Here is a 26,846-nt window from a genome sequence, read left to right on the forward strand (position 1 = left end):
TTTTAATATTTATTTATTTTAGAGAGAGAGAGAGCGCGAGTACACACAGGCCAGGGAGGGACAGAGAGAGAAGTAGACACAGAATCCAAAGCAGGCTGCAGGCTCTGAGCTGTCAGCACAGAGCCCCACATGGGGCTTGAACCCATGGACCGTGAGATCATGACCTAAGCCAAAGTCAGACACTCACCCGACTGAACCACCCAGGTGTCCCTGTGGTTTCTTTTCTATCGATGTTTTTGTCCAGTTTTGGTATCAGGGTAATGCTGCTCTCAAACACTGGGCTGGATGTGCTCCACTGGTTTTTAATTTCTGGAGGAGTTTGTATAGTATTGTTATTTCCTTCTTAAACGTTTGATAGAATTCACCAGTGAAGCCATCTGGGCTTAGAGATCTTTGTGGGAAAGTTTTTAAATTACATCTTCATTTGTATAATGCTGAAATCGATTCTTTCAGTATGTAGTTATTTTTGAGAAACTCTTGTTCTCACTTTTTGACTCACATCTTTTACGTTTTAAACATATACCTGGGTACTTCTAACATCTGATGTTCTTGTGGGTCTGGATCTGTTTGATTGTTCTGTAGACTCTCACCGAAGGTACCTGTTTCCCTGTCTTTTTTGTTGGAAGAGAATGTATTTGCTTGTTCTTGATCTTGGAAGCAATCAGGAAGATTGCTTTTGCCAGGGCCCAGGCTCCTGAGCTAGGGCCACACTGTCCCTTGTTGGGGCCCCGGTGTCTCTTCGGGGAGCCCCTGCCTCATTAGGGTGACCTGCTTACAGCTCTGTACAGCTCATGTGCATCTTTCAAAGGTCGTGTCTTTCTGGGTAGCTCCGAGATGCTGCAGCACCAGCATTCTTTTTTTTTTTTTTTTTTTAACATTTATTTATTTTTGAGACAGAGAGAGACAGAGCATGAACGGGGGAGGGTCAGAGAGAGAGGGAGACACAGAATCTGAAACGGGCTCCAGGCTCTGAGCCGTCAGCACAGAGCCCGACGCGGGGCTCGAACTCACGGACCGCGAGATCGTGACCTGAGCCGAAGTCGGACGCTTAACCGACTGAGCCACCCAGGCGCCCCAGCACCAGCATTCTTAATGAGCTCTAGCTGGTCTGGGATACAGGGCCTGCTCAAGTTACCCAGGCCACTGTATGCTTCATCTTTTTTTTTTCCCTAGAGCTTTTATGTTTTGTTTTTAAATTCACCTGGAACTAGTTTTTGTACATGGCAAGTCATAGAGGTGCCACTTTGCCCCTAATTACGCCAACTCCCAAACTGACGGCTCACGGCTATTAGGCATTTCTAATTCGCGGTAGCAGCTGAGACCCTTGGGTCGTCACAAGTGTGCTGAGAGTTGTGCATTATCGTTGCTCACATTGTGCACAGAAGGGGCTGATGCTGGCAGGCCAGGGGGCTGGGCCGGGGAGCAGCGTTCACCCCCCACCGATCTTCACCGGGTGCCGACATCAATCACAACATCAGTCTGTTTGTGAAATTGATTGTTTTGTCGTCTTTTTTGTTCCTCTGCTGTCCCGACCTCCATTTCTGTGGCTCGCTGGCATGTTTTGATGTCAGCAGCCTTCCATGCTGGTGGTAGGAGGGCCTTCAGTTTTCTGTCTGTCTAGGGGGCCCCTGCCCCACCGTGCTCAGGAGCTGGCAGCTGAGGTGAGCATTGGCCGGGCCCTAACACCTGAGGGGCCTGGAACGTGAACATACGGGAGATGCCATGCTGTTACCACTGTATGCAAAATTACAGATTGGGCTCAAAGGCGTTAACTATGAAAGTCACTGCCCTCCTCTCCTGGTGGTGAATCTTCATGAAGGCCTTCAAGCCAGAATAGAACGGGTGGGCGGGGCCTCCTTGGAGTTTGGAGCTGCAATGTGGTGGTGGGGGGGGCAACTGCCTTCCCTTTCCATAGCAGGTCCGTCCTGTGGGGCACCCCCGCCTGCTTATTGAAGCCTGGTCTTCCTTGGAAAGGAAGCCCCTCAGCCAGTCCTTGGGCCCGTGTGTGCCCACGAGGGAGCAGTGGTGGGGGCAGAGGCCCACGAGGGTCTTGGAAGCAGGTTCCGCATACCCTGGCCTGGACCTCCAGACAGTGGTTCTGCAAGATGTCACCATTGGAGGAAATGGTGAAGGACGCAGGAGATTTTTCTGTATTTGCTTTCCTTACAACTGCTTGCAAGTATTTAAAAATAAGAAGTTAACAACACAAATGTCTGGCGCCAGGCCCATCTCCAGACTCTGTATGTTGGCTTTGCGTTGCTATTTTGTTGGAAGCCCCATGGATGATTCTGGGTGTGGCTGGTCAGATGCAGTGGATTTGGGGAAAGCTGGGGCCACCCAGAGCCTCACGTGCTGGCAGGTGCTCCTGTCGTCGGGGACGCCCTTGGCCTGGGGCCATCTGTAGTCGGTGTGCCGCTGCAGCCTGGGCCTTCCTTGGAGGTCCCTCCTGCCCTGCTCTGCTCTCTCCTCATTTTCTTCTTTCTTTCCCATCTCTTCCCCCGCGTTTCTCCCAAAGGACTTCTTTTAGCAGGACTTCGGTCCTTCTGGGCTCGCGTTGTAAGCTGGGGGAGGCCGTGGGGCTGAGCTGCTCTCAGCCTCGCGGGGGGATCAGTTGCCTCTTGCTTCTTGTGCTGCAGATGCTGATGGCCTTCGCTTTGTTTTCCAGTTGTTCTCCTGGCCTGCCAGCTCCCCGATGGAGGGCGGAGGCCCCGCCGAGAGCCCTGCCGTGCGGACCACCTCCGAGCCCCGCAGGTCCTCGTCCTCGGCGCACAGACACCTGAGCAGAAGGAATGGGCTGGCGAAGCTGTGCCAGAGCAGGATGGCCCTCTCCGGTACCCGCCCCTTCTGGGCATCGTGGGTGGCGGTGTCGAAAACGCAGGCGAGGGGGCGCTCTGGGCTCTGGCCACTCTCTCTTCTTGCTGAGAGGACGCGCTCTGTGTGCGGGCGGCGGTGCTGGCTGAAGCCTCTCCTGCGCCGCCGTGATTCTTAGGCATGAGCCTGTCCTGCGGAGTGTGTGTGAGCGCGACCCTGGGCTGGGCTGCCTTGCAAGTAAGATACAGTTTTGCGGCTTTAGTTCGGTAAATATTTACCAGCTGCTGGGCTGCAGGCTCATGCTTTCTTCCCAGGTACAGACGAGTAACACGGGCTTGAGGGCAGCTAGCTTTCCAGTGCAGAAGATGGTGCCCGGTGTGGTGAGGGGAGGGGGCAGGAGGTCGAGGCACCTGCTACCCGCTCGCTCATGTTTCCCCAAGTTAACTGGTGCCTCCAGAGCCCAGACACCCCCGAGGGGCTCGTTGTCGGAGGGGGCGCTTTGGGAGACAGAGGTGCATGCCTGCAGCCCGGGGCTGGGACACGGGGAGTCTGTTAGGATTGTAGAAGGGCTGGAGCCCGGGGGGCTAGGACACGGGGAGTCTGTTAGGTTGATAGAAGGGCTGGTGCTGGAGGAAAGGTGGAGGTGAGGAACAGTCCCACGGAGGAGGAGGGTGGGAGCCCAAGAAGAGGGCTCACATGCTGGCCTGGAGGCACAGGGTGGGGCTGTTCAGAGGGGAGCAGAGGCTAGGTCCTCCAGGTGAGGGCTGGAGGTTCTGTGGGGTGGGCTGGGCAGGTCTGTGAGGCAGGCAGGTAGCCGCCCTCGCCCTCGGCCTTGGGAGGGAGCATGGGTGGGTGTCTGCTTGGGGAGCAGGGGGCGGAGCTGGGGCCACAGCACCTGTCTGGTGCTGTAAGGAGATCAGGCCGGGCCTGGGGCAGCCTGGAAGAGGAGGGCCGAGGCTCTGGGCCGTGCAGTTTCCAGGCTCCTAGAATGGTCTGGGGTGGGCCCATGAGCTAAGGAGGGGAAAGGGGGGAAGACTTGTCTTTGCCTGGTTTTTGAGCTGTTTGAAGGATGGAGCTGACATTTACTGAGATGGGAAAGGAGAGGCAGGGCAGGGGTGTAAGCAGGGACCTCGCAGCACATTCCTAGGTGAAGTGTATTTAAAGCCACCAAGGAGTGGCTGGGACGGAGCGGAGGCGGTGAGCTTGATCCCCAGGGTTCCAGGGTGATGAGAGCTCAGGCAGGTGGAGGGGGGAGGGAGCTCTGCCAAGGGCAGAGGTTTAAGAGCTGGGGAGCTGCCCCCTGGCCCAGGGCTGCTGATGGTGGGGGTGGGTGAGCCCTGAGAACTGGCCACGGGGTTGAGCATCTTGGGAGCCACTGGACCTGTTACCGGGAGGGGGTTTTCTGGAGGGGTTGTGAGTGAACCTGACCAATGAATGAGGGAGGGAGGAAGGGGCCGGGACAGCCAGGCAGCTCTTGGATTTGGGAGACTTTCTGGGATTGAGGGCCGTTAGGACAGACCCAGGAGGGCACCCCTTGGGGGGCTGGGTGGAAAGGGACCTCAGAGTGTGTTTACACAGAATCGCCGAGGCTGGGCCTGCTCCCCATAGGTGCGACTCCGCATGGCTAGACACACCCGGGTGTTGTTCTGTTGGGCTCTGGGGACGTTTGAGACGCACCCTGGGGTGCAAACCAGCCCTTGGAGCCTTTGGCAGGAACTGAGAGCAGGGGCTGTGTGCAGCGGTGTGTTTGAGGAGTGCGCTCCTGGCAGGTCTAAGGCTTCCTTTCCTTCTCTTTCCAGAAGGCAGATGGAGTTCCTACTGTCTGTCCTCGCTGGCTGCCCAGAATATGTGCGCGAGCAAGCCGCACTGCCTGGCTGCACCGGAGCGGTCGGATGCGGCCGGGTCCCTGGGGGGCGCGTCCTGCTGTTCCCTGCTGCGGGGCTTGTCTTCGGGGCGGTCCACGCCCCTGCTCCCGGCCCCCGCGTCCAACCCGAACAAGGCTGTTTTCACCGTGGACGCCAAGACCACAGAGGTATTTGCTTCGGTTTGTGACCCTGCCATGAGCGTGTAGCCCGTGTGTTCCACCCGTGGCCTCAAACAGAGGCGTTTGCGTTAAGTGCGATCAGAAAAGCGTTGGGTTTCACCTGTGTAGTTGCAGGAGCGACATAAACAAGACTCAACCACACCAAACAGTCCTCTCACCAAGGTGGAGACCCCAGGGAGGGGGCGAGGCGCGCGCTAGTGCTGTCTGAGGCACTGGCCGCCCGAGAGTGAGAACGCATTCCCAGCGTGAGAGCAGAGCGCTCAGGGGCACAGAGAACTGAAATTGTTCGGTGGGCAGGGGTATGGCCTAAGTCCCCACACGTCCACGTAGTCTTGATGACGTGAGGCGCCCGGTCGTGGCGCTGCCATTTCTTGTGTCCCCCTCTGTGGCCAAGGCCCCCGAGGACCCAAGGCGTCACTGCTGTGAACCGCCAGGGCAGGACACTGGGAGGAGGACGCTGGACCATGCCGCCTCGTCTGCTGTTCCCGGGGGGTTAGAGGTGCCGCCGGTGACGCTCGTGCCCTCTCCTCTCCGTGACCCCCAGATCCTGGTCGCCAACGACAAGGCTTGCCAGCTCCTGGGGTACAGCAGCCATGACCTGATCGGCCAGAAGCTCACGCAATTCTTCCTGAAGCCAGATTCCGACGTGGTGAAGGCCCTCAGCGAAGAGCATGTGGAGGCTGACGGCCACGCCGCCGTTGTGTTTGGCACGGTGGTGAGTGCCCGGCGTGTGCCGCCGGGGCCGTGCAAACACGGCCGGTCACCGGCCACCGCGGCCGCTGTCCCCCCGTCGGTGCTGGTGCGGGGGACAGCTGGGCTGGCGTGAGGGCGGTACCACCTGATGGGGGAGGAGGCCAGTCAGGGGTTTGCGGGCCTGCAGGATGCGGCGCGGATGCTCTCATCTCAGGGTCCCCACCCCTAAATCTCCAGCTCTGTGTGTCGGTGTTCGTTGGCGGGGCTGGCAAGGTTTCCCGGGGGCTTCGGTCCTCCCCGTGTGGCGCATCAGCTGGCAGTTGACGGGCTGAACTGCATGTTAGATGCTGAGCCCTTGCCCCGGGCACCGCGGGGAGTGAGATGTGGTCCGCTACCTCTGAAAGGCCACCTGGCTGTCGTGAAGAAAAAGTTGGCATGTTCACCACGCATTGGTGTCTGTTTCCTCGAGAAGTTACGGATGTTGTTTCCCCTGCGGTGTTGAACGAAGCTGCCAAAAACCCTTCTCTTCCCATAGAACGTTGGCTCAGAGACTGTTAGGTTAAGTGTCCGAAACCTTGTTTATACTTTGGTTCGTTTCCGAGATGTGGGGCAGGTGAGCAGAGGCCGCAGACGTCCACGGGCCTGGGGTCCAGGGAGGGCCAGGTGCAGGCCCGTCTGTCCCCACAGGTGGACATCGTGAGCCGCAGTGGGGAGAAGGTTCCAGTTTCTGTGTGGATGAAGAAGGTGAAGCGGGAACGCAGCCTCTGCTGTGTGGTCATGCTGGAGCCCGTGGAGCGCGTCTCGGCCTGGGTCGCTTTCCAGAGCGATGTGAGTGTGCCCGCAGCGTCTCAGCTGCGCGTAACTTGACCCTGTGGCGCTGCTCCCGGAGCTCGGGCTCACCTTGTGGCCTGCTGTGTGCCTTTGGGGCCTGTGGGAGGCCCCGCTGCACCCCCACTGTGTGCACTTGGGCAAGGAATCCAATCTCCCTGTGCCTCAGTTTCCTCGTGTACTACTGGGATATGATCAGAACCACTCACAGGACTGTTTCCGCACCGTGTGGGGTACACAGCCCTGGGCTGTGAGCTGTGGGTGTGGTTTGTGCCGGCTTCTGCGGAACATCTCGAGAAGTCAGGAATTTGGGCCTCAGGAGTGTTTGTGCGCGCCTCGCACACTTCTGCCGCGCGGTGTGAACTTTCAAGCTCGAGACTTGGCGTTTGGTGGAGCTTGAAGCTGAGATGCCAGGAGTTTTATCCTAAGGCTTAAAAATGCTGGTATTTCCTCCTAGGGAACCATAACGTCGTGCGACAGTCTCTTCCCTCTCCTGTACGGGTACGCGTCCGGGGAGGAGGTGCTCGGGCAGCACATGGCAGACCTCATCCCTTCTGTGCAGCTGCCTCCGCCCGGCGAGCTCGTCCCACAGGTAGGAAGGACCCCGGGGACCTCTGGCCGCCGCAGGGAGTCTGTCTATCCAGTGACTGGTGACCGTTCATCACCCAGACTGGAATCCGTGACCTGGCCACACAGGCTGGGACCTGTGCTCGATGGCACCCGTTCCCCTGTTGCTCTCTGGGCTCAGAAGCCTTGACCCGGTCAGGGCCCGTGTGGCTCTCCAACTGACTGCCCTGTCCCCTCGGTCCTCTCCCTGGAGCCTGGGGTGGGGAACGCCTGCTGCCTGACAGGTCTGGGGTCTTGAGGGACAGGGAGAACGGGCTGATGGCAGGTGTCCCCTCAAGGCAGGATGGCAGTCAGATGGGGGAGGGCCGGCAGCTTTGGGGTCAGTGGCGGTCTGGGGTCGGGGGGAGGTTCTGATGCCGACCGAATCCTCCCAGTTCCCAGGAGCCCCGTTTCCTACTAGTGTGCAGCCTCCACACCAGTGACCCACACTACAGTGAGTTCACCTCACGTCACACCCCAGTGACCTGCAGGATCAGACTGGACGGTTGATTTTTGCCTAAAGTCACCTCTGCCGCTGTAAGAAATCAGAGATGGTTTCGGGCCACCCATAGGCACTCACTGGTTCTCTGGCTGGCCTCAGGCCAAGAACCCCCTGAGCAGTCATCGGCTATTTTTCAGCTTTCCAGCTCAATGGGAACCCCCTGCCCCCATCCCTAGTCCTTATTGTCTCTGTGTCCTCTTCCCTGCCCCAAGGCCGGGGGGTGGGGGGCGCCTGTTGGCCCAGCCCCGCTGGGAGCTTGCGTGTCAGCACCTGCTCAGTCTGAACGCAGGCACGCATCCAAGAGAAGTATGTTCTAGAAGGCACGTTTGTAATAGCCTCGAACTAGAGTCCCCGACTCCCCGGCAGCGAGTGGAGACAGGTGCTGCACCCCTCATTCCTTGTGGGGCCCCCTGGGACCTGGCGCCTGGCCTACGGCCTTGGCACAGGGAGCCTGGCGTGTGGAGTCCCGACCCTGTGGAGGGTGCAGTGCCGCTGAGTGAAGCTCCCCTCCTGCGTTCAGGGTGGTGCCCACGACGTGGGCCCCTTCACATCTTCTGTCTCCCAGGTGGCCCCTCAAAGGGGTGGGTGGGATAGGGCGAGGGGTGGGCACAAAAGCCTGGGCCTCATCTTGAAACCTGAAAGGGCGCACACTCTCAAAGCCCCTGGTGAGGATGCTGCCTTGGTCGAGGTTTACTTGAAACTGGATACATTCCAAGTCTTCAAGAAGGGAAACGTAAAGCAAGGATGTGCTCTCGTGGGTGATGGAGGTGCCGACGAGGCAGATGGGGCGTGGCCACCCAGTAGTCAGCAACAGCAGGGAGCCACTGCCCCTCAGGCCGAAGGATGGGGGACGGAGTGAGGGGTGGGGCCGCCCGCAGAGGGGGCACCCTGGGGATACTGGCGGTCCGAGGTGGAGAGCGGGGAGGAACGCTGGCCCTTCCTCCCAGACGCCAGCCCTCGCGCGTCTCGGCTGCCCTGGTGTCTGCTGCCCTCGGGCCTTTCTGGAGTGGTGAGCGGCTGCCGTGCTGGGGTGCCCTCGCCCCCGGTCACAGCTCCTGGCCAGCTTCCGCTTTCCCGGGGGCAAAGGCGGGGTGCGGGGAGCTCAGGGAAGGAGGACCGGTGTGGGGAGTGTGATGTTTGGGGGTGCTCCCCAGCACACGCGGGTGGGTTCGCTTCTCAAGCTGCAAAGACTCAAAGCTGGGGCTGGGTGCGATGCCGCTGTCAGCTCAGTGGTGCGTGTTCCTTCCAGAATCTCAAGATTCAGAGGTCTGTCGGGAGAGCCAAAGATGGCACCACCTTCCCTCTGAGCTTAAAGCTGAAATCGGAGCCCAGAAGCGAGGTGGTGGAAGACGGCAGGGCAGTGCCTGAGCCGGGTTACTCGGCGTCAGTCTGGGTGTTCTCCACCATCAGCGGCCTCATCACCCTCCTGCCCGACGGGACCATCTATGGCATCAACCACAGCTTTGCCCTGATGCTGTTCGGTTACGGGAAGATGGAGCTCCTGGGCAAGGTGGGCCTTGCATGGGTGGCCAGCCTGCGTGCCCCTGCAGGGGGCTGGTCCGTTTCCACAGTGAGGACCTGAGCTTGCCACAGGCCTCGTACCTCCCTGTCTGCTGGGCCGGCCCCCTGGCTGCCCCTGGGGGGTGCCGGGCAGCGTGCTCCCTGTCTGCACTCATTTCTCCGGACCCCACGCCGAGCCCTCCGTGACCCCCTGGGCTGTCTCGAGGTGCCGCCCTGGGAGAGGGAGGGGCTGTCACCCTGAGACCTGTCCCGAGCAGAGCGTCTGTCCCACCTGTGGGGATTTTCTCTGCGCGTGGAGCTTGGGGCTTGTCTCACCTCCTGTGCCCTGGGGGCCATCTTGGGGGGTCTGTTGTGTGGTCAGAGTCAGAGGAAAGTGTTCATGAACTTCTTCCTTGGATGGAGCTTTCTCTGAATTTCTTGAACACGGGGAGGCGGAAATCTCCACACACCAAGAGCCAGGCCCAGCTGGGATGCCAACTGCCTGTTTCTATCTAAGACCGTGCTGAGAGTCTGTATCTGTTGCTGCAAACCATTGTAAGCTTGGTGCCTAAAACATGGCAATCTCATATTTAGGTCACAGATGGGCCCTTTGGGCTGGGCTCGGCGGGATGGCCTATTCTCTTTGAGGTAGTGTCAGCCGGGGCTGGCGTCGTCCCCAGGCGCGCCTACCTGTGGGTCTGGCTCCCTGGGTCCGTGGCTGGGGCTGCCTGGGTCTGTGGCTGGGGCTGGTGTCGAGAGCCCCTGTGTGTCGTGTGGTGGCCGGGCTCCAAGGGCAGGTGAGCATCTCAGGCGGCCACAGCATGCTCCTCACATGGTCCCAGGGTCCTCCTGGGTCTTGGAAAGGGGACACGGACCCTCTGCTCAGTGGGAGGAGGGTCACAGGGGAGGGAGAGGCTGTCGGCTGACGCATCGCTTTTGACGTCGAGTGGTCCCTGTGCCGGTGCGCCCGGCCGGCTCGGCCCTTGGGTGCCTGCAGCCCTTCACGGAGCACCTTGTTCACCACGCGCTGCCGCAGAGGAAGGGAACGTTGTTCCCTCTTGTCATTCTCAGACCCAGTGACAAGGTCCAAACACAGGTCCCTCTTTGTTTTCTAATTAGAAATATTAAGGAGCAAGTGAGCTGAAACTTAGTTAAATGAAGGTAAGCTTAGTTTGAAGTTAATGAAAACACAGTCAGTGTGAGTTCTGGACCAGGGGTTCCCGCAGGAACATCGAGGGCGTCCCGTCTTTGTAGGGACCGCGTGTGGGGTGGATGGACCTGCCTCTGGATTAGACCGTGTTCCGGATTCACACGGCTGCGAGTAGGGGGCGCACACGGGTTCAGAGAGGGCACGTGTCCTTGCAGCTCCGGGGCCTGGGACCCTCATGCTGAGGCGCTGGCCAGCACAGCAGAGGCGCCCCAGGTCCTTTGTCTTATCCTGGGCACCCATCGCTCCCTGAGAGCCACGTTTGCACACGTGAGATTTGCACACGTGGCTTTCATGCCTAAGGAAAACATGGGGCGAACATCTGCCCGGGAGACGTGGAGGTGTTGGTATTGGTAGCTTCAGTTGTTGATTTTGTTTTTTCGTAAGAAAAGGGAGGAAAAGTCACGAATTCCATGTTGAGTGTCAGAGGGGCTTTGTGGGTCTGTTGAAAGGAATACGACCTGGGGTCTTTGCTCACCTTGCCCGGAGATGTGCTCGCGTCGCGTTCATTTTGTATGCAGACCGGATGGTGCGCCGGCCCCGTGGGTCAGGGTGGATCCTCAACAGATCTGAAATGTCATGGTTTCTTTTCTAGAATATCACTTTTCTGATTCCCGGTTTCTACGACTACATGGAGCTCGCATATGACAGTTCCTTACCACGGCCAAACCTGACCAACTGCTTGGACGTTGGCAACCAGAGTGAGCCTGGGGAGAGTGCTGTGGACCCCCACCAGGGCTGGGACCCGGCCGGCGAGGCCAAGGGTCGGCCCAGCCTCTTCCTCCCAGGTGCGTCCGTGGCTGCCCAGCCACACACAGCCCTACACCTCGGAGGGAGGGGGCACGGGCGTGCTGGGCGGGATGGAGAGTGTAAGCCAGTGGCCGCCGGGCATTCGTGGAGACCCTGTCTGTCGTGGGCCTTCTGTGTTCCCGGGGGATGGGACGTGTCGTGAGTCTGACAGCCGTGAGCGTAGAGAGGGTCCCGGGGGTAGCTTGTTGGTGGTATTTTACGAGTAGATCTGTGGAGCCTCACATAGCCTACGACAGTGTTAACGTAGCCTATCGCGTTGACCCCTAAGTTAAGTAGTTCTAGGCATATTTGCTCGTTGTGTTTCTCCTCTGTACTTTTAGTTTAGCGTTTAGTATTATTTCAGCAAATATCCCAAGTCCCCAAGACGTGAACATCTTAGGTGCCGTGGTGTGTGAGGACAGGCTGGGAGCACGGCTCCCGCCCTGGCAGGGCTCCTCTCTGGCTTCGGGGCACCAGGAGCAGGGACCACAGAGCACGAGACCGCCCGGCAGCCTCCCCAGTGCTCACCTTTCCGTTGACAAGGAGCGAGGAGCAGCTGCACCCCGTTCTGCTCCCAGCCCACAGGGCCCCACTCTGCAAGTACCTGCTCCCTCACTGCCCGCTGACAGGGTGCGGTCCTCACGTTCCCTGGTCTCTGCCATCCCGTGGGAGGGGACACCGGAAATGAAACGAGAGGGCTGCTGGGGAGCGGCAGGCTTCAGGCGGCCGCATGTGTCCAGGGCTCCGTGGCCCTCTTGGAGGGTGGCGTGGTAGTGATGCCGTGCGCACGGGGCAGGCTCAGGGTACCTTGGAACACGTTGTCCCCATGCTGCCGCCTGTGGCCCGACTTGCTGTCTGAGCGCTCACATACGGGGGTTTAACACAGTCACCAAGGGGGTGGAGGGGCCACGTGGGAGCCGCTGTGTCGTGGGGCAGCGCTCTGTGTTCTGGGCGCTGAACCCCAGTGGGGGTTTCTGCAGCGCGTGGCTCGGACCCGAGGCTGGGAGTGGGGTGCGTGCCCTGAGGGTTGCTTTCCAGGCACTAGAGGTGACCTCGTGGCATTTTGTTTCACAAGGTGCTTTGTCGGGCTGCTGGCTCTGCTGGGGTCTCCACTGTTCCCACGCCGGCTCCCTTCGTCGCATCTGCATTCTGTCTACACAGACGGCCCTTTTCCAGTTTCTGTCGCTAGTTCCGAGTCTTCCCTTTCCCACCATTCCACCGTCTCTCCCGTGTGTGTGTCTAACGCACGTTCTTTGTGGAAGGTCAGGGGGCGGGGGTCGCTTCTGCCCCTCTCCCTGTGCCTCCTCGGGATGAACTCTCGGAAGTGGCATTTCTGGGCACGTGGGGATGCTCGCTTTTGCCGGCTGTTGTCCGAATGTCCACTGGAAAGATGGTGCCGGCCCGTCCACTTCCACCGCCGGGGGCCGGGCTTCTTCCCCACAGCCCCGATCCAGACTGCCATTTACAGGGACAGCCCGCCTGCTCCCACCCCCCCTGCTGTGTGCTCGGCCCTATGTGGGTGGACAGGCGCTGGGCCGGGGAGCTGGTGGGGAGGCTGTGACACACAAGTATAGGCTTGACGCGTAGGTGACCAGCCCTCAGGAGGAAGAGCGAGGCAGGGGGAGGACGTACAGTCTCAGGGTCCGTGAGCCTGGGAGGGACCCTTGGGATGGTGGCTTTTGGTGAAGCACCGAAGGCGGCAGGAGTGGCGTTCCAGGGACGGGGGCCAGAGGCCCTGGGCAGAGCGTCGGGAGGCGGGCCGCAGGGCCGTGGGGGGTCACAGCACGGATTTGGGCTTTTACCTGGAGTCAGAGCAGGGCCCTCGGGGGGCTCTCGGCAGATGGAGGGACGCGCTGCAGCCCCGGGGGTGGTAGTGGGATCCTGCCGGCTGAGGGCAGGGCCTGGGACACCGCAGCAGGGAGAGTGGGGGCCGCTGGCCCCGACGGGGCACCTGCGGAGTGGCGAGGGGGTGGTCCGGGACACGCTGCGGACGTAGGCTCGCCACGGCTTCCGAGATCCGGTCGGGGCCCCCCCTGCTCACGAGTCCCGTGGGGGGGAGACTCGGTCAGCAGGTGGGAAACGGTCTGTTCTGTTGCTGCCAGATTCCAGGGTTAACGGCTCGCTTGTCGGAGACCACGAGCTGCCACGAGGCGAGACCCTAGAGGTAGCGGGAAGCCGAGAAGCCTTCGCAGGGACGGGGGGCCAGGCCGACCCCGGAGGCCACCTCCCTCCTGCCCTCCCGCCTCCGCCTGTTCCGCGGTGAGTCCCCTGGAGGTGGGGTGGGGCGGCGGTAGGCGGGCGCGGTCGACGAGCGTGCTGCGTGCTGCGACCGTGCTGCGGGGAGACAGGTGCCCGCAGCAGCGGTGGCGCTAGCTCCTGGCCACCGAGTGCTGGCTCGAGCACCGGAGTCCGCCTTTGGGCGTGGTCCCCGGCGTGGTCCCCGGTGGTGGCCTTGAGACCCTGCCGTTGTGTGGGTGGGGTTCCAGGGAGTTAGCATAGCAGGATTTCCTCATTTAAAAAACCATTTGTATCTGCTCTCTTTTAAATAACGAAATACTGTATGTAGAGGGGTCAAGTCCACGTTAGAACACGTGGAAAATGTAGAAAGGCAGAGAGAGAAACTCACCGGTCATCCCTGCTTAGTTATCGTGGTCCCACGGTACACAGCGTTTTGGAGTTTCTCAACTAGTTTTCTCCCCGCGGGAGCCGCCGCCAGTCGTTGGGGCTGCCCCGCCACGTCCCCGTCCTCGGAGCGGGGCACCTTCCTGGCGTGTCCTCCGCGTCCGCGGGTGCTCGTGGGCAGCCTCTCTTGCCCCTGTGGCACAGACCGGGTCACCCCGTGCGTGTTGTCCTGGATGTGTGTGTGTGAGATGTGTGCGTCCGAGCCCTTTCCACGCGTCACCTCCCGTGGAGCTCTGCGGTCTCGCTGCTTTCCTGCCGTTGGCTTGGATTCCCTGGCCTGCCGCTACTTCACTCGGGTCCGCTTTGGATGGTCTCTGTGCCACGTGCCCATCTGTGGACGGGGGGACCCTCCCCCGGCGGGGCCACCTGAGGCGTGACCCCCTGGCCCCAGGGGTGGTCGCTGCTACAAGCCGCTAGGCTCCTGGCCTGCGAGTCCCGGGGTGGGGGACCCTGGCGGTGGCTCTCATCTGCTCTGCCCCAAGCTCCCGTCTGGGCCCCGCACGCTCTGTTTTCTGGGACGAGGTTGTGCGACAAGCAAGTCCCGCCAGATGAGCCGCTTCCGACGCTTCTCTCGGGTTGGATGTGCTGAGCTCAAGTTGTAGTGCTAGATCAACGTCCCTCCTAGAGGCCCTGTAGGTGTGCTTGTCCTTGTCACTGCCCCTGGCTTGCTTGCTTGCTTGCTTGCTTGCTTGCTTCCTTCCTTCCTTCCTTCCTTCCTTCCCTCCTTCCCTCCTTCCCTCCTTCCCTCCCTCCCTCCCTCCTTCCTTCCTCCCTCCCTCCCTCCCTTCCTCCTTCCCTCCCTCCTTCCTTCCTTCCTTCCTCCCTCCCTCCTTCCCTCCTTCCTTCCCTCCCTCCCTTCCTGCCTTCCCTCCTTCCTTCCTCCCTCCTTCCTTCCCTCCTTCCCTCCCTCCCTCCCTCCTTCATTCCTCCCTCCCTCCCTCCCTCACTCCCTCCTTCCTTCCCTCCCTCCCTCCCTCCTACCCTCCTTCTGCCCGCCCTCCTTCCTTCCTTCTTCACTCCTTCCTTCCTTCCTCCTCCTTCCTTCCTTCCTTCCCTCCTTCCTTCACTCCTTCCTTCCTTTCTTCACTCCTTACTTCCTCCCTTCCTCCCTCCTTCCTCCCTCCCTCCCTCCCTCCCTCCTTCCCTCCCTCCCTCCCTCCTACCTCCTTCTGCCTCCTTCCTTCCTTCCCTCCTTCCTTCCTTTCTTCACTCCTTCCTTCCTTCCTCCTCCTTCCTTCCTTCCTTCCTGCCCTCCTTCCTTCCTTTCTTCACTCCTTACTTCCTCCCTTCCTCCCTCCTTCCTCCCTCCCTCCCTCCCTCCTTTCTTCCCTCCTCTCCTCTCCTCTCCTTCCTTCCTTCCTTCCTTCCCTCCTTCCTCCCTCCCTTCTTCCTCTCCCTCCTTCCCTCCTTCCTTCCTCCCTTCCTTCCTCCCTCCTTTCTCCCTCCTTCCCTCCTCCCTCCCTCCCTCGCTCCCTCCTCCCTCCCTTCTTCCTTCCTTCTTCCTTCCTTCCCTCCCTCCTTCTTCCCTCCCTCCTTCCTCCCTCCCTCCTTCCTTCCTTCCCTCCTTCCTTTACTCCTTCCTTCCTTTCTTCACTCGTTCCTTCCTCCCTCCCTCCCTCCTTCCTTCCTCCCTCCCTCCTTCCTTCCTTCCTTCCTTCCCTCCTTCTTCTCTCCCCCCCTCCTTTCTTCCCTCCTTCCTTCCCTCCCTCCCTCCCTCCCTCCTTCCTCCCTCCCTTCCTCCTTCCTTCTCTCCTTCCTTCCCTCCCTCCTCCCTCCCTCCCTCCTTCCTTCCTTTCCTCCTTCCTTCACTCCTTCCTTCCTTTCTTCACTCATTCCTTCCTCCCTCCCTCCCTCCTTCCTCCCTCCCTCCTTCCTTCCTTCCCTCCTTTTTCTCTCCCTCCCTCATTTCTTCCCTCCTTCCTTCCCTCCCTCCCTCCCTCCTTCCCCCCTCTCTCCTTCCCTCCCTCCTTCTCTCCTTCCCTCCCTCCTTTACTCCCTCCTTCCCTCCTTCCCTCCCTCCTTCCCTCCTTCCCTCCTTCCTTCCCCTCCCCTCCCTCCTTCCTTCCCCCCTCTCTCCTTCCCTCCCTCCTTCTCTCCTTCCCTCCCTCCTTTACTCCCTCCTTCCCTCCCTCCTTCCCTCCCTCCTTCCTCCCTCCCTCCCTCCCTCCTTCCCTCCCTCCTTCCCTCCCTCCCTCCCGCCTTCCCTCCCTCCTTCCCACCTTCCCTCCTTCCTTCCTCCCTCCTTCCTTCCTCCCTCCCTCCTTCCCTCCCTTCCTTCCCTCCCTCCCTCCTTTCTTCCTTCCTTCCCTCCTTCCTTCACTCCTTCCCTCCTTCATTCCCTCCTTCCTTCCTTCCTCTCACTCCTTCCTTCCTTCCTCTGTCCCTCCTTCCTTCCCTCCCTCCCTCCCTCCTTCCCCCCTCTCTCCTTCCCTCCCTCCTTCCCTCCCTCCTTCCCTCCCTCCTTTACTCCCTCCTTCCCTCCTTCCTCCCTTCCTTCCCTCCCTCCCTCCTTTCTTCCTTCCCTCCTTCCTTCCTTCCTTCCCTCCTTCCTTCACTCCTTCCCTCCTTCATTCCCTCCTTCCTTCCTTCCTCTCACTCCTTCCTTCCTTCCTCTGTCCCTCCTTCCTTCCCTCCCTCCCTCCCTCCTTCCCCCCTCTCTCCTTCCCTCCCTCCTTCCCTCCCTCCTTTACTCCCTCCTTCCCTCCTTCCTCCCTTCCTTCCCTCCCTCCCTCCTTTCTTCCTTCCCTCCTTCCTTCCTTCCTTCCCTCCTTCCTTCACTCCTTCCCTCCTTCATTCCCTCCTTCCTTCCTTCCTCTCACTCCTTCCTTCCTTCCTCTCTCCCTCCCTCCTTCCCCCCCTCCCGTACTCCTTCCCTTGCTCCCTCCTTCATTCACTCTGTCATTCACTCCTTCATCGCTCCCTCAGTCACTCATCACTCACTCCGTAAATGAGCATTGCAAAAGACTTGAAGGATCATCCCCAAGAAATACTTTGTAGCAGAAACTGGGCTGAATCAGCAAACACGGTGAGACTGGGAACTGGGAAGGCAGGTGCAGCGTGACTTTGGGAGTGTTCGGTGCCTGGGGACCAAGGGTCGTGCCCGCTCCTCATTCTCCCGGCTCTCCCAGGAGCCCCGGAGGCAGTTGCTAACACAACCAAGTGGATTGTTGTGCGGGAGACCAGCCTGTGACCCTGCGTGAACCGCCCGGGGGCACCGGTGCGGGCCCTGCCGAGTGCCAGCTGGGGCAGCGGGGTGGAGGGGAGGCGGGAGGGGGACGGGAGCCTCTCTGTACTTAAAGGCTCTCCCAGAAGCCTCCTTATCACTTCCTCAGTTTACCCTGGCTGGAATGCAGTGACACTGTGAAACCTGGCTGCCGGGAGCTGTGGTGGCGGGACGTGGGTACGGTGCTGGCCCTGGCCTCGCCCCGCGTGCCCACATGGGAGGGTGCCCTACCCTAGCCTGGGGCCTGACCCTCGTGCCCTCCGAGGGTACCCGCGCCGCTTAGAAAGGGGATTGAGACCTTCTGCCTCCTTTTTGGACCTTGCAGAGGACGTGCCGGTTCCTGGGGGCCAGCTCCAGGCTGGTCTCTTGACCTGGGTGAATGGACAGAGATAGAGAGATGGAGCCAGAGACGCAGATGGTTTTTGCCTGGCCTCTACACACCCTTGCCCGTACCCTCATTTTCCCCAGAAAACTGCTGCTGTTCCCAGAACCCCGCTCACGGTTCCCTTCTCTGTGGGACCTGCCCTTTTGTGTCGGTTCCTTCCTAACCTGTGCCTCTTTACAAACCTCTGTGGTGACGCTCGCCGGATCACCGGCGCACACGCCCCGGCGAGGCCGGCCACGGCCACCTTCCGTGCATCTTGGTGCTGGCGTCAGGCTTCGGCTGGCCCCGGGCAGGAGCTCAGCGTCATCGGTCACGTGGGGCCACAGTGGCCGGGCCAGCTGTGGGGGCGGGGTTCCTCACCTGGGGCCTTTGGCTCTGTGATCGCCCCCCTGCCTGGAGGCGGCCCCTCCCTGGGTGGCCTCCATGCGAAGTTCCTGGGCTTGTGTCCCAGCTCTTCCCACCCCTGTGAGGCCCTGCTCTCAGGGCCCCTCCTTGTGCCAGCCTCTCAGAGCTGTCTGTCTTTGGCTGTGACATCTGATAGCATTCATAGCCGATCACAGGTCAACATCGTACAGGGCCGCACGGCTACAGGGAGGCTCCCTCCCCGCGAAGCGACGATGCTGACCGGAGCCCTGAACGTAGGGTCCTGGGTATTCAGGGCTGTCTTTGCTAAATCATTGTTAAACGAGGATTTATCTAGAGAATGCATGAGCTGCTCATAGCTTATGGTGGTGACTGCTTTATACTTGTCTTTAATAGAGGAGGATCCGTGTGCTCTTGACTTTTGGTTCTTCTGTGGCTCTTAAGTAATTACATCATCCGTGTTACAATCCTCAGAGGGGACAACATCCCAGAAGGAAGCCTGCCAGCCCAGGAACGGTCATTGCCCAAGGACCAGCAGAACATCCCAGAAGGATGCCCACCATCCCAGGAACAGTCATTGTCTGAGGGCCAGTGGAACATCCCAGAAGGATGCCCACCATCCCAGGAACAGTCATTGTCTGAGGGCCAGTGGAACATCGCAGAAGGATGCCCACCATCCCAGGAACAGTCACTGCCTGAGGACCAGCAGAAGATCCCAGAAGGATGCCCACCATCCCAGGAATACTCATTGCCTGAGGACCAGCGGAACATCCCAGAAGGATGCCCACCATCCCAGGAACAGTCCTTGCCTGAGGACCAGCGGAACATCCCAGAAGGAAGCTCACCAGCCTTCAGTAAGTGGTTATTTCCTGAGGGCCAGCAGCAGAACACTCCAGAAGGAAGCCTGGCAGCCCTCAGAGAAAAGTCATTGTCCAAGGACCAGCAGAACACCCTGGAAAGAAGCCCGACAATCCAGGAATACTCATTGTCCCAGGACCAGCAGAACCTCCCAGAAGGATGCCCGCCAGCGCATAGCCAGTGGTCCTTACCCGAGGCCCAGCAGGACACTGTCTTGGAGAAGGAGGAGCGTGCAACCCCAGAGAGCCTCATACGGGACCTTGAGGGAAAAAGTGGGTCTGGCCCCGGGGACACGTGGACGTTTGCTTCACGTGAAGACTCTGAAGGCCCGGCTCCAGCAGAGGGTGGGAGCAGAAACCCAGGGGTGTGTGGCCCGCACCAGGAGGCACAGCTGGAGGGGGCAGGTGTGAGCAGTGCCGGTGGTTCAAACCATCGGGCTGATTCTGTCATGCCCGTGCTCCATGCTGCAGGCCAGCCGGCGGGACAGCACCTCCTGCCGTGCTACCCCAGGTATGGGGGTGAGCAGAACACGCAGCCCGGAAGCCCCCCCAGGGCAGCGCCACCCTCATTCTGGAAGCCTGTGCTAGATGAGCCGCGGGCAGGGGAGAGTGACCGAGATGAGCTGCAGACTTGCCTAATTAAGGAGCAGCTGTCCAAGTGGAGCGTCGTGGGGCCACCGGGCGTCTCTCACACAGAGCACCCCCTCTTCTCTGCCCCTGTGTCGCTGTGTGACCCGGGAGGTGGAGGCCCGCGCAGCCGTGTGGGCAGCTCCGCGGCTTACTACGCACTGGCCACAGACCTCCCCGGGGTCCTGGATGCGGTGCAGGCCCGGGAGGCCGATGGAAATTCATTTTCCTGGAATCTCAAGGAACTCTTTTTCGGTGAACGGACAGACCGAACGTCCTCGAACCGTTCCTGTACCGCGTCGGAGCTTGTAGAGATGGCCTCTCCTTCGCTGGCGGGCTCTGACGCAGACCTGAGTGGTCCGCACGGGCCCGGGTCACAAGTTCTGGACGACAGAGAGCTGTTGCTCCTGACGGGCACCTGCTTGCGTCTTGGTGAAGTTCAGCAGCCTCGCGAGAGCTGTCTGGGGCGCGGCCCGGCCGAGCCCTCTGAGACCCGTCTGGTGTCCTCAGGACCGTACAAAGCGAGTGGCAGAGAGAACCCCACCTGCGTCCTTCCCACGCCGGGAGCTGGCTCCGTGGAGGTGTGCCCGTTGGAGGAGCCCAGGCTGAGCTTCCAGGTCACCTCCACGCCTGTGAAAGGGGACAGCCCGGCGATGCCCGGGGCCCCTCTGCAGCATGAGATCCAGGAGGGCACCTATTCCGGCAGCTGTTACCACCGAGACGGCTCGTGGCTGAGTATGTGGCGGGCGGCTGCTGTGGGAGCACGGCATGGCCGGTGCAGGGACTCCCCCGTCCCGGTGTCTGATGTGGCTGCGCCCCCTGAATAGTTGGGGCAGAAACGATGCACTAAAGGATCTGCAGTGAGAGCTTATCCCTTGAAAAGTAGGGTGACGAGTGCACGTGCTAGGGAAGGGTGGAGCCTGCGGTCCCTTCCTGGGAGCTGCTCCGTGCACCAGGGGACGGGTTCTGCCGGCCCCGACCTCCACGGTCACCCTGGGCAGCGAGGTGCTCTGTGGCCCCGCGTGTGCTGCTGGGGCTCTGGCGCCTGATGCGCTGTGCGCTAGGAGGCAGTGTTCTTGTCGGGCCCCTTCACTTGCCCCTGGGAGTCGATTATGTTCGTGATTTCTTAGCAGATTATCTCCTGATTTCTTAGCAGATCCACATCATTTTCACCAGTCGTTTCCTTACTGCTGACTTCACAGTGTCGATCGCTAAGGCTTTTTCCCTAACCTTAAAAAGGTTCTACAAGTAATATGTGTTATCCATAGATGTACTAGAAAACACAAACAAAAAGATAATAAAGCCACCTGTAAATGCCTCCCCCAAGATGACCCCGTTTGTTTTGGCGCGTACCTTGGAGGCCGTGTAAAAACGCGCAGACGTGTATCCAAACCACGTGGGCTTTGTACGTACGCGCACGTGTGGTCGCAGGAAGCGCCATAGGCACGTACGCGTTCCACTGAGGCCGCTCACATTCCTGGCAGCTGTCTCCGGGCTTCCCCCCTCGTCCGAGTGTGGGTGCCCCTGCCCGCCCCGCCCGGTGCACGGTGGAGCTGTCGTGGTGACCCTCCCTCCCCTCCAGGTGTGCAGTTTGAGGTGAAGCGGGTGGAGCTCCAGGGCTCCGCGACCCTGTTCTGCTGCTGGCTCGTGAAAGACCTGCTACGCGGCCACCGGGACTCGGCCGCGCGGACCCGCCTGCTCCTGGCCAGCCTGCCCAGCTCCAGCCACTCCATGTGCGAGCTTTCTGGACCCAGCGCAGGGGAGGTGGGTGTCTGCGGTCAGCTCCCACCTTGCACCCGCCGCGTGGTGTGGGAACCGGTGCCGCCCGGCTTTTCTCTCTTTCTCTCCGCTTCCTCTGCGACGGGAGGGAGGTCCAGGTGTGCCTTTTTGGGCCTGTCTTCTAAGTTCGTGGGTAAGTCGGAAGCCAGACGTGGAATCTTAGACCTGAGTTTGCCCCGTGTGCGGGGCGGGGCGTAAACACGCTCGGGTGTGTGTGCCCATCTGGGCCAACCGGGAGAGCACTTCTCAGGCCAGGTAGCCCCAGGACACGGGAGGAGGGGGGACAGGGGACCGGATGACGCGAGCCTGCCTGCTGCTGGTCACACGTGGCCCCTCGGGCGTCCCGTTTCGTTCACAGATGCTCAGGAGCAAGCCCTGGTTTGAGGAGCCTCCGACGGCTCTGGAGGTGGAGGGGCTGGCCGCCTGCGAGGGCGCGTACTCCCGCAAGTACAGCACGCTAAGCCCACTGGGCAGCGGGGCCTTCGGCTTCGTGTGGACCGCGGTGGACAGAGAGGAGAATAAGGAGGTACTGTGGCTCCTGGGCCGTGCGCAGCAACGGGGCCGCTCCGGTGCGTCCGTGGCCTCAGTGCTGTGGCACGGGGCAGGAGGTGTCCTCCGTGGAAAGCACTGAGCACACCGGCTGGCCTGGAGGGCACCCAAGGCAGCGCACACGTTCCCCCCCCTTGGCCATCCTGCCCGCCGCTTCGGGGCCATGTGGGCTTCGCGCGTGCCTCTCCCTCGGGGGCTGATATCTATTGATTTTCAGGTTGGGACACGCCAGGCTTCCTTCTGTGGTCTCAGTGGGCGTGGCCATTCTTACTTATTCCTCGTCCACCTGAGCAGAGGCCTCGCTGCCCCTCCTCCCACATCCTGTTGAGACTGCGGGTATAGCTGCCCAGCGTTTTGTGATTTGAGGGAATCGACATGGTGACCGTCCTGCCAGTCCCTGTGAACACCGTGACACTGCCCAGGTGTCCCCGTGCCACCTACTGGTTTCTGGGAGACCGTGTACTCAGGGGGTCCTTTGACCTGTTGGCTGTTACCAGCACATGTTGGGGTTGACACATTGTGTGTCTGTGCGAGACCCTTGCGGTCCTGACGTGTTTTCATGGGTCCCCCAGAGCTCCAGGTGAGCGGCTCAGGAGCAGGCTGCCGCTTGCTGCGTCCCTGCCATCGCGGCCACTCCGTTCCCTTCTCGATGGATCCTTCTGGGGAGGGTGTTTCATTGGTTTGCAGCTCGCTGAGACTTGGCTTGAAGAATGAGTGCTGAGTTCTGTCTGGTAGTGAGTGGTTGACATGATCACACCCTTGGTTTCTCTGTTCAGTAACACCGATCAGCTTGTGTTTTCCAGAATCAGCCCTTGGTTCTGTTACAATATTCTCTTACCGCGTTGCTGAATTTGGCTTGCTGATATTGCTACTTGGGATTCTTTTTCATTTATATTTCATCCATGAGTTTTCTCTCTCTTCTGACATCAGCGTGACGCGAGGCCTGTGGAGTTAGCGCTTTCGTGTCAGCGGGGTGTCTGCCCGCCTGTTCAGACCTGCATGTTTCTTTCAGCCGCATGCTGTGGTTTTCCGTGTGCAAATCCGTGTGCAGGTGACGTGCAGCTGCGTCTGCTCGCTCGGCCATCCTAGTTCTTGTGTTTGCCCTCTCTCGTCTTTGCGAGACTTGCCAAAGAAGTGTCTGTTTTGTTAACCAGATATTTGTTTTGTTTTCTTTGAACTTGTCTTCTTGTACCTTCTGGGAGTTAATTGTGCTGTATTTCTAGCTTATCGGATTGGAGGTGTCTCGTGGAGCCATTGCTGAGTGACAAGGCCCCTGCAGAGCGGTTGGTGGTGGTGCGGGCCGCTCTTGCCACCTGTGTTTGCAGGGGCTTCATTCTCTAGTCCTCGTGAGGCGGGTCTCGCTCTTGGTTGGGTCAGTGACCCGACAGACCACAGGGCTTTCTTTGGACCGCTCTGCCTAAAGGAAGAGGAAAGAAGCTGCCGAGAGTCCTTCTCTTGGTTTGAAAAGAAACACATGAGTAGTTTCACCTTCCAGAACACAGATGTCAGCCTAAATATTACTAGGCCAGCAAACGATGAAGGAAAGCAGCCAATCAGAAAACAGCCCTGCACGGGTGAGGTGCCCGTTTGAGGGCCAAGCGCTGCTCTGCAGTCTCAGTCCGCGGGACAGGATGGGAGGACTGCCATCCCGACACAGTGGCTCTTGTGACCCAGGACCCGCGGTGTCTCTCCGCGTGTTCAGACCAGCATGTTTCTTTCAGCCGCGTGCCGTGGTTTTCCATGTGCAAATCCTGTCCTCCTTTTCTTAAATTGGTGTCATTTCTATATCCAGTCTCTTTCTTGTGTCTAGTTTTCTTTTGCTGGAATGTGCGTTACTAATTTCCTAGGAAGGACACTTTGAGTTCTTACATGTTTTCTGATTTGTTTCCCTTCCATTTCAGGGGCGATGCGCCCTCCCTATCCCTCTCCGAACGTGTGAGCCCACATCTGCTGTCATCTAGCATTTATTTGAAGAGCCATCTGATGTTTTTCCTTTCTGATTTTTTTAATTTACTTAAAAATTCTCTTTAAAGTTTACTTATTTTGAGAGAGAGAGAAAGAGCACGTGAGCGAGCAGGAGAGGGACAGAGGGAGAGGGAGAGAGAATCCCAAGCAGGCTCCGTGCTGGAGCCTGTCAACACAGAGCCCGACAGCACAGAACCCGATGCAGGGCTTGAACTTAGATCATGACCTGAGCTGAAACCAAGAGTCAGATGCTTAACGGAGCTACCCAGGCGCCCCCGGAATTTTTTCTTTTAATCTTTGGACTTCATACGTTTCACCAGGATGTATTCCTGCGTGTGTGTGTGTGTGTGTGCACGCGTGCATGTGTGTTGTTTATTCTTGCTTGATGCTTGGTGAGACTTTGATCTGAATGTTTAAAGCTTTCTTTACCTTAAGAGAATGTATTCCTTTGTTCTGTTAATTCTTTCTTTTCCTTCTTTTTCGCTCTGTACTTTCCCCTGAAGCCCCTCTCACGTGTGTGTTGCAGCCCATGGCAGCAGACTTCCTGCTGGTCTGCTCGAACCCTGTGGTGGGACGGCCACAGCCTCTGCGTGCCCCCCCACTCCCGCTGGCCGCGCCCCTGGGTGCGCAGGGCTTCAGCCTTGCTTCCCTCATTTTCTTGCCTTCCCTCACGTGTCTCCTCCAGCCTATTGAATCACAGGGCCCTCTCTCCACGGGATCCTTAGGATCTGACCACTTGTCACCACTGATGGCCAGCACTAACCCATCACCTTTTCCTCGAGGTCACGTGAGGGCTGACCGGGTGCTGCACGTGCTCCTTGCTGTCCCTCCTGCCTCTGCGTGCTCCCCTCCCGCTCGCTGCCCCTCCGGCGGGTCCCCTCAGCTGTCCCTTCTCGGGGAGCCTCCCTACCTGCTTCCCTGCTCACCCGGTGCACTGGGCACGCTGTGTGTTGGCCGTGCCCCCCGCAGCCGATGAGCCGGTGAGGTGGGGCTCGGGGGCCATCTTGTGGGGTCTCCCGCCGGCCGTCTCTGCTCCCCGCTTGGCCCCTCGGCCACGCGCCCGGCCCTCACCGGCACGGTGCTCGTCTCCTCCCCGTGACCTTTGCCATCGTCCTGGGCAGTGATGCTGTTTCTCTTGCGTTGGCCTGTGTCCGTCAGGCTTGCTGGACTCCACTGGGCTCCAGCTGATGTGAGTGGTGGCCTTCGTGTTCCCAGTCCTCAGGCCTCCTCGTTCGTCTCCTGGGTCGGGGCACCTGTCCTCACTTGAGAATTGGGGGTGCTGGGGTTTCTGAGGGGCACCTGCTGCAAGGTCTCTGGCCCAGGCTGTGGCTCCTCAGCTCCCGGGCCCCTCCATCATGCCCTCGCATCCACCTTAAGTGGGCAGGTGTCCTCAGACCTGCTGGCCAGCTGCTGGTGTGCCTGTGTGTTCCTCGTGCCGGGCGGGGGTCACTACTAGGTTCCTCTCTCCCGTCCCTGGATTCAGGGGAGGTACGCGTGGAGGTTACCCTCCCCTGCACTGCGATGCAGCAGTGGGCACCAGGCTTGAGGGGACGCGGAGGCACGCTGGCGGTCGCTTCTCCCCTCTGTCTTCCTCGCAGGTGGTGGTGAAGTTTATTAAGAAGGAGAAGGTGTTGGAGGATTGTTGGATTGAGGATCCCAAACTTGGAAAAGTTACTTTGGAGATTGCGATTCTGTCCAGGGTGGAGCACGCCAACATCATCAAGGTGGAGTGCTGCTTCTCACTTAGCGGTGTCCCGACGTTGCTTGTGTGAGAAGCTCTTAAATACGTGGTCTGGAAGGTGTCTCGGCAGGCCCAGACCTGACTTTGTCTTTTTGCAGGTGGTGGACGTATTTGAAAACCAAGAGTTCTTTCAGCTGGTGATGGAGAAGCACGGCTCCGGCCTGGACCTCTTTGCGTTCATCGACCGCCACCCCGGCCTGGACGAGCCCCTGGCGAGCTACATCTTCCGACAGGTGAGCAGGCTGGCGCCGTGCTGGGGAGGTGACGGGCTTGGGCACGGGGCTCTGAGGCCACGCAGATGTGGCTTCACACGCACTTCTCTCACAAGCTGGGGTCTAGCCTTTAGATTTTGGATTTGACGGAGTAAGATACATAATAAGATATACATTGGAGGCCAGATGCCGTCCTGGACCATTCGGAGATGGAAGCTTATTTATATTCCTACAGCACCCGTGCCAATTGCAAACGTAGCCAGAAATATTCCTACGGTACCCACGCCAATTGCAAAACTTGGCCAGCAAAGCTGTTGGATTAAGGTTTGAGGCCTGTGCCTCTGATCTGAATCCTCGTCTCCCAGCAGGAAACCATTGCTAATCTGTGCAGCAGGGATCATGATAGTGCTGGCGTGGGAAGGCTAGGAGGGTTAGCTCAGAGCCTCTAAGGCACCTGTGCGGCACGGTGTCCCGCACATTGTAAATGCTCGATCAATAGTAGCTGTCCAGTCAGTTAAAGTAATCAGTAAAGGTTGAGATTCTAGCAATCTCATTTTACAGTGTTTGTTTTGGTCTCTTTATATCTGTTTATGTATTGATCTTGTCCGTTTATTCTTTTATTGGAACAGGAGACTGATCAGCGAAATAGAAAGGCATGCTGGGAGATAGAGAGGTTGGGGAGGGGGTGGAGAGGAGACAGTAATTCTTGTTTTGAGGAGACGGTGGTGATTTCATTTTAGACTGTTCCAAGCACCCTGGAAAGAGTGGAGAAATAATCTGGAAGGCCGGGGGCAGAGGGGAGTGAACAAGTCCCAGGTTTGCTCTCTGATTGTTTCCTGGTGAGGACTTAATTTCTAATGACAGCTTCCATAAATTGACATTTTGTGCCCAGAGCTGTAAAATCCCAGAAGCTATTGGATTTCTGAAATTAACTTTCTCAGGCACCTACTTATAAATTTCAGGCATCATGATTCTGCTCAAAGACCGTCGTCCCCTTTTTCCCTCTTCCTGTTTTGCAAGATTACATACCCATCTACCTTAATGCATAGCAAAGATTTGTTTTTGAAATCTTCATGGCAGGCAGTCCTATGACAACAGGAGTCACTTGTTAATAGCTGGTGTCTCTCAGTTGTTAATTCTGGGGCAACTGACATAGATAAATATAGTGTCCTCTACTTTATAATTTTTCAAGAAGTATCTATAGCCCTTCTGTAAATTTACATGCGTAAGTGCTACATATGTAGGTGCGTATGGATTCATGATTTTATAGAGAAATACCATTATATATTAGCATATGTATGTAGAGTGCCAGTTATCAGTGAATTGCTTCTCAGCTCCAGATCCACCAAGGGCCCACTCAGCGGCCAGCTCTCCTATGCAGCGAGGGGGGGGGAGGACCTACAGTATATTGTCACAACCGTACCCTTTCAGAGCGGGAACTATTGCATGAGGCTTGTTGGAATGAAGCCCACTTCCAGTGGAC

General features: G+C 59.1%; 1 protein-coding gene across 3 annotated transcripts in view; it reads left to right on the forward strand.

Moving 5' to 3' along the window:
* The window catches only part of PASK (PAS domain containing serine/threonine kinase), a 41,342-nt gene that overhangs the window by 7,939 nt on the left and 6,557 nt on the right, over nt 1-26,846 (forward strand). For 2 of the 3 annotated variants that reach the window (XR_014138031.1, XM_060624387.3), the window contains exons 3-15: nt 2,666-2,831; nt 4,611-4,843; nt 5,400-5,570; nt 6,236-6,376; nt 6,834-6,968; nt 8,734-8,994; nt 10,787-10,979; nt 13,083-13,239; nt 18,108-19,852; nt 20,700-20,881; nt 21,255-21,422; nt 25,009-25,134; nt 25,250-25,384. Coding sequence is in view for 2 of the 3 variants with exons in the window: in XM_060624387.3 (XP_060480370.3) it covers nt 2,693-2,831; nt 4,611-4,843; nt 5,400-5,570; nt 6,236-6,376; nt 6,834-6,968; nt 8,734-8,994; nt 10,787-10,979; nt 13,083-13,239; nt 18,108-19,852; nt 20,700-20,881; nt 21,255-21,422; nt 25,009-25,134; nt 25,250-25,384 (3,786 nt within the window). In the remaining variant the exon portion in view is untranslated. Of the gene's footprint in view, nt 1-2,665; nt 2,832-2,852; nt 3,049-4,610; nt 4,844-5,399; nt 5,571-6,235; nt 6,377-6,833; nt 6,969-8,733; nt 8,995-10,786; nt 10,980-13,082; nt 13,240-18,107; nt 19,853-20,699; nt 20,882-21,254; nt 21,423-25,008; nt 25,135-25,249; nt 25,385-26,846 lie in introns of those variants that run through there. The other variant, XM_060624389.3, reaches the window with a different exon arrangement.

The sequence above is a fragment of the Panthera onca genome, chromosome C1 (genome assembly GCF_046562875.1).
Source record: "Panthera onca isolate mPanOnc1 chromosome C1, mPanOnc1 haplotype 2, whole genome shotgun sequence".
Taxonomy (NCBI): Eukaryota; Metazoa; Chordata; class Mammalia; order Carnivora; family Felidae; genus Panthera; species Panthera onca.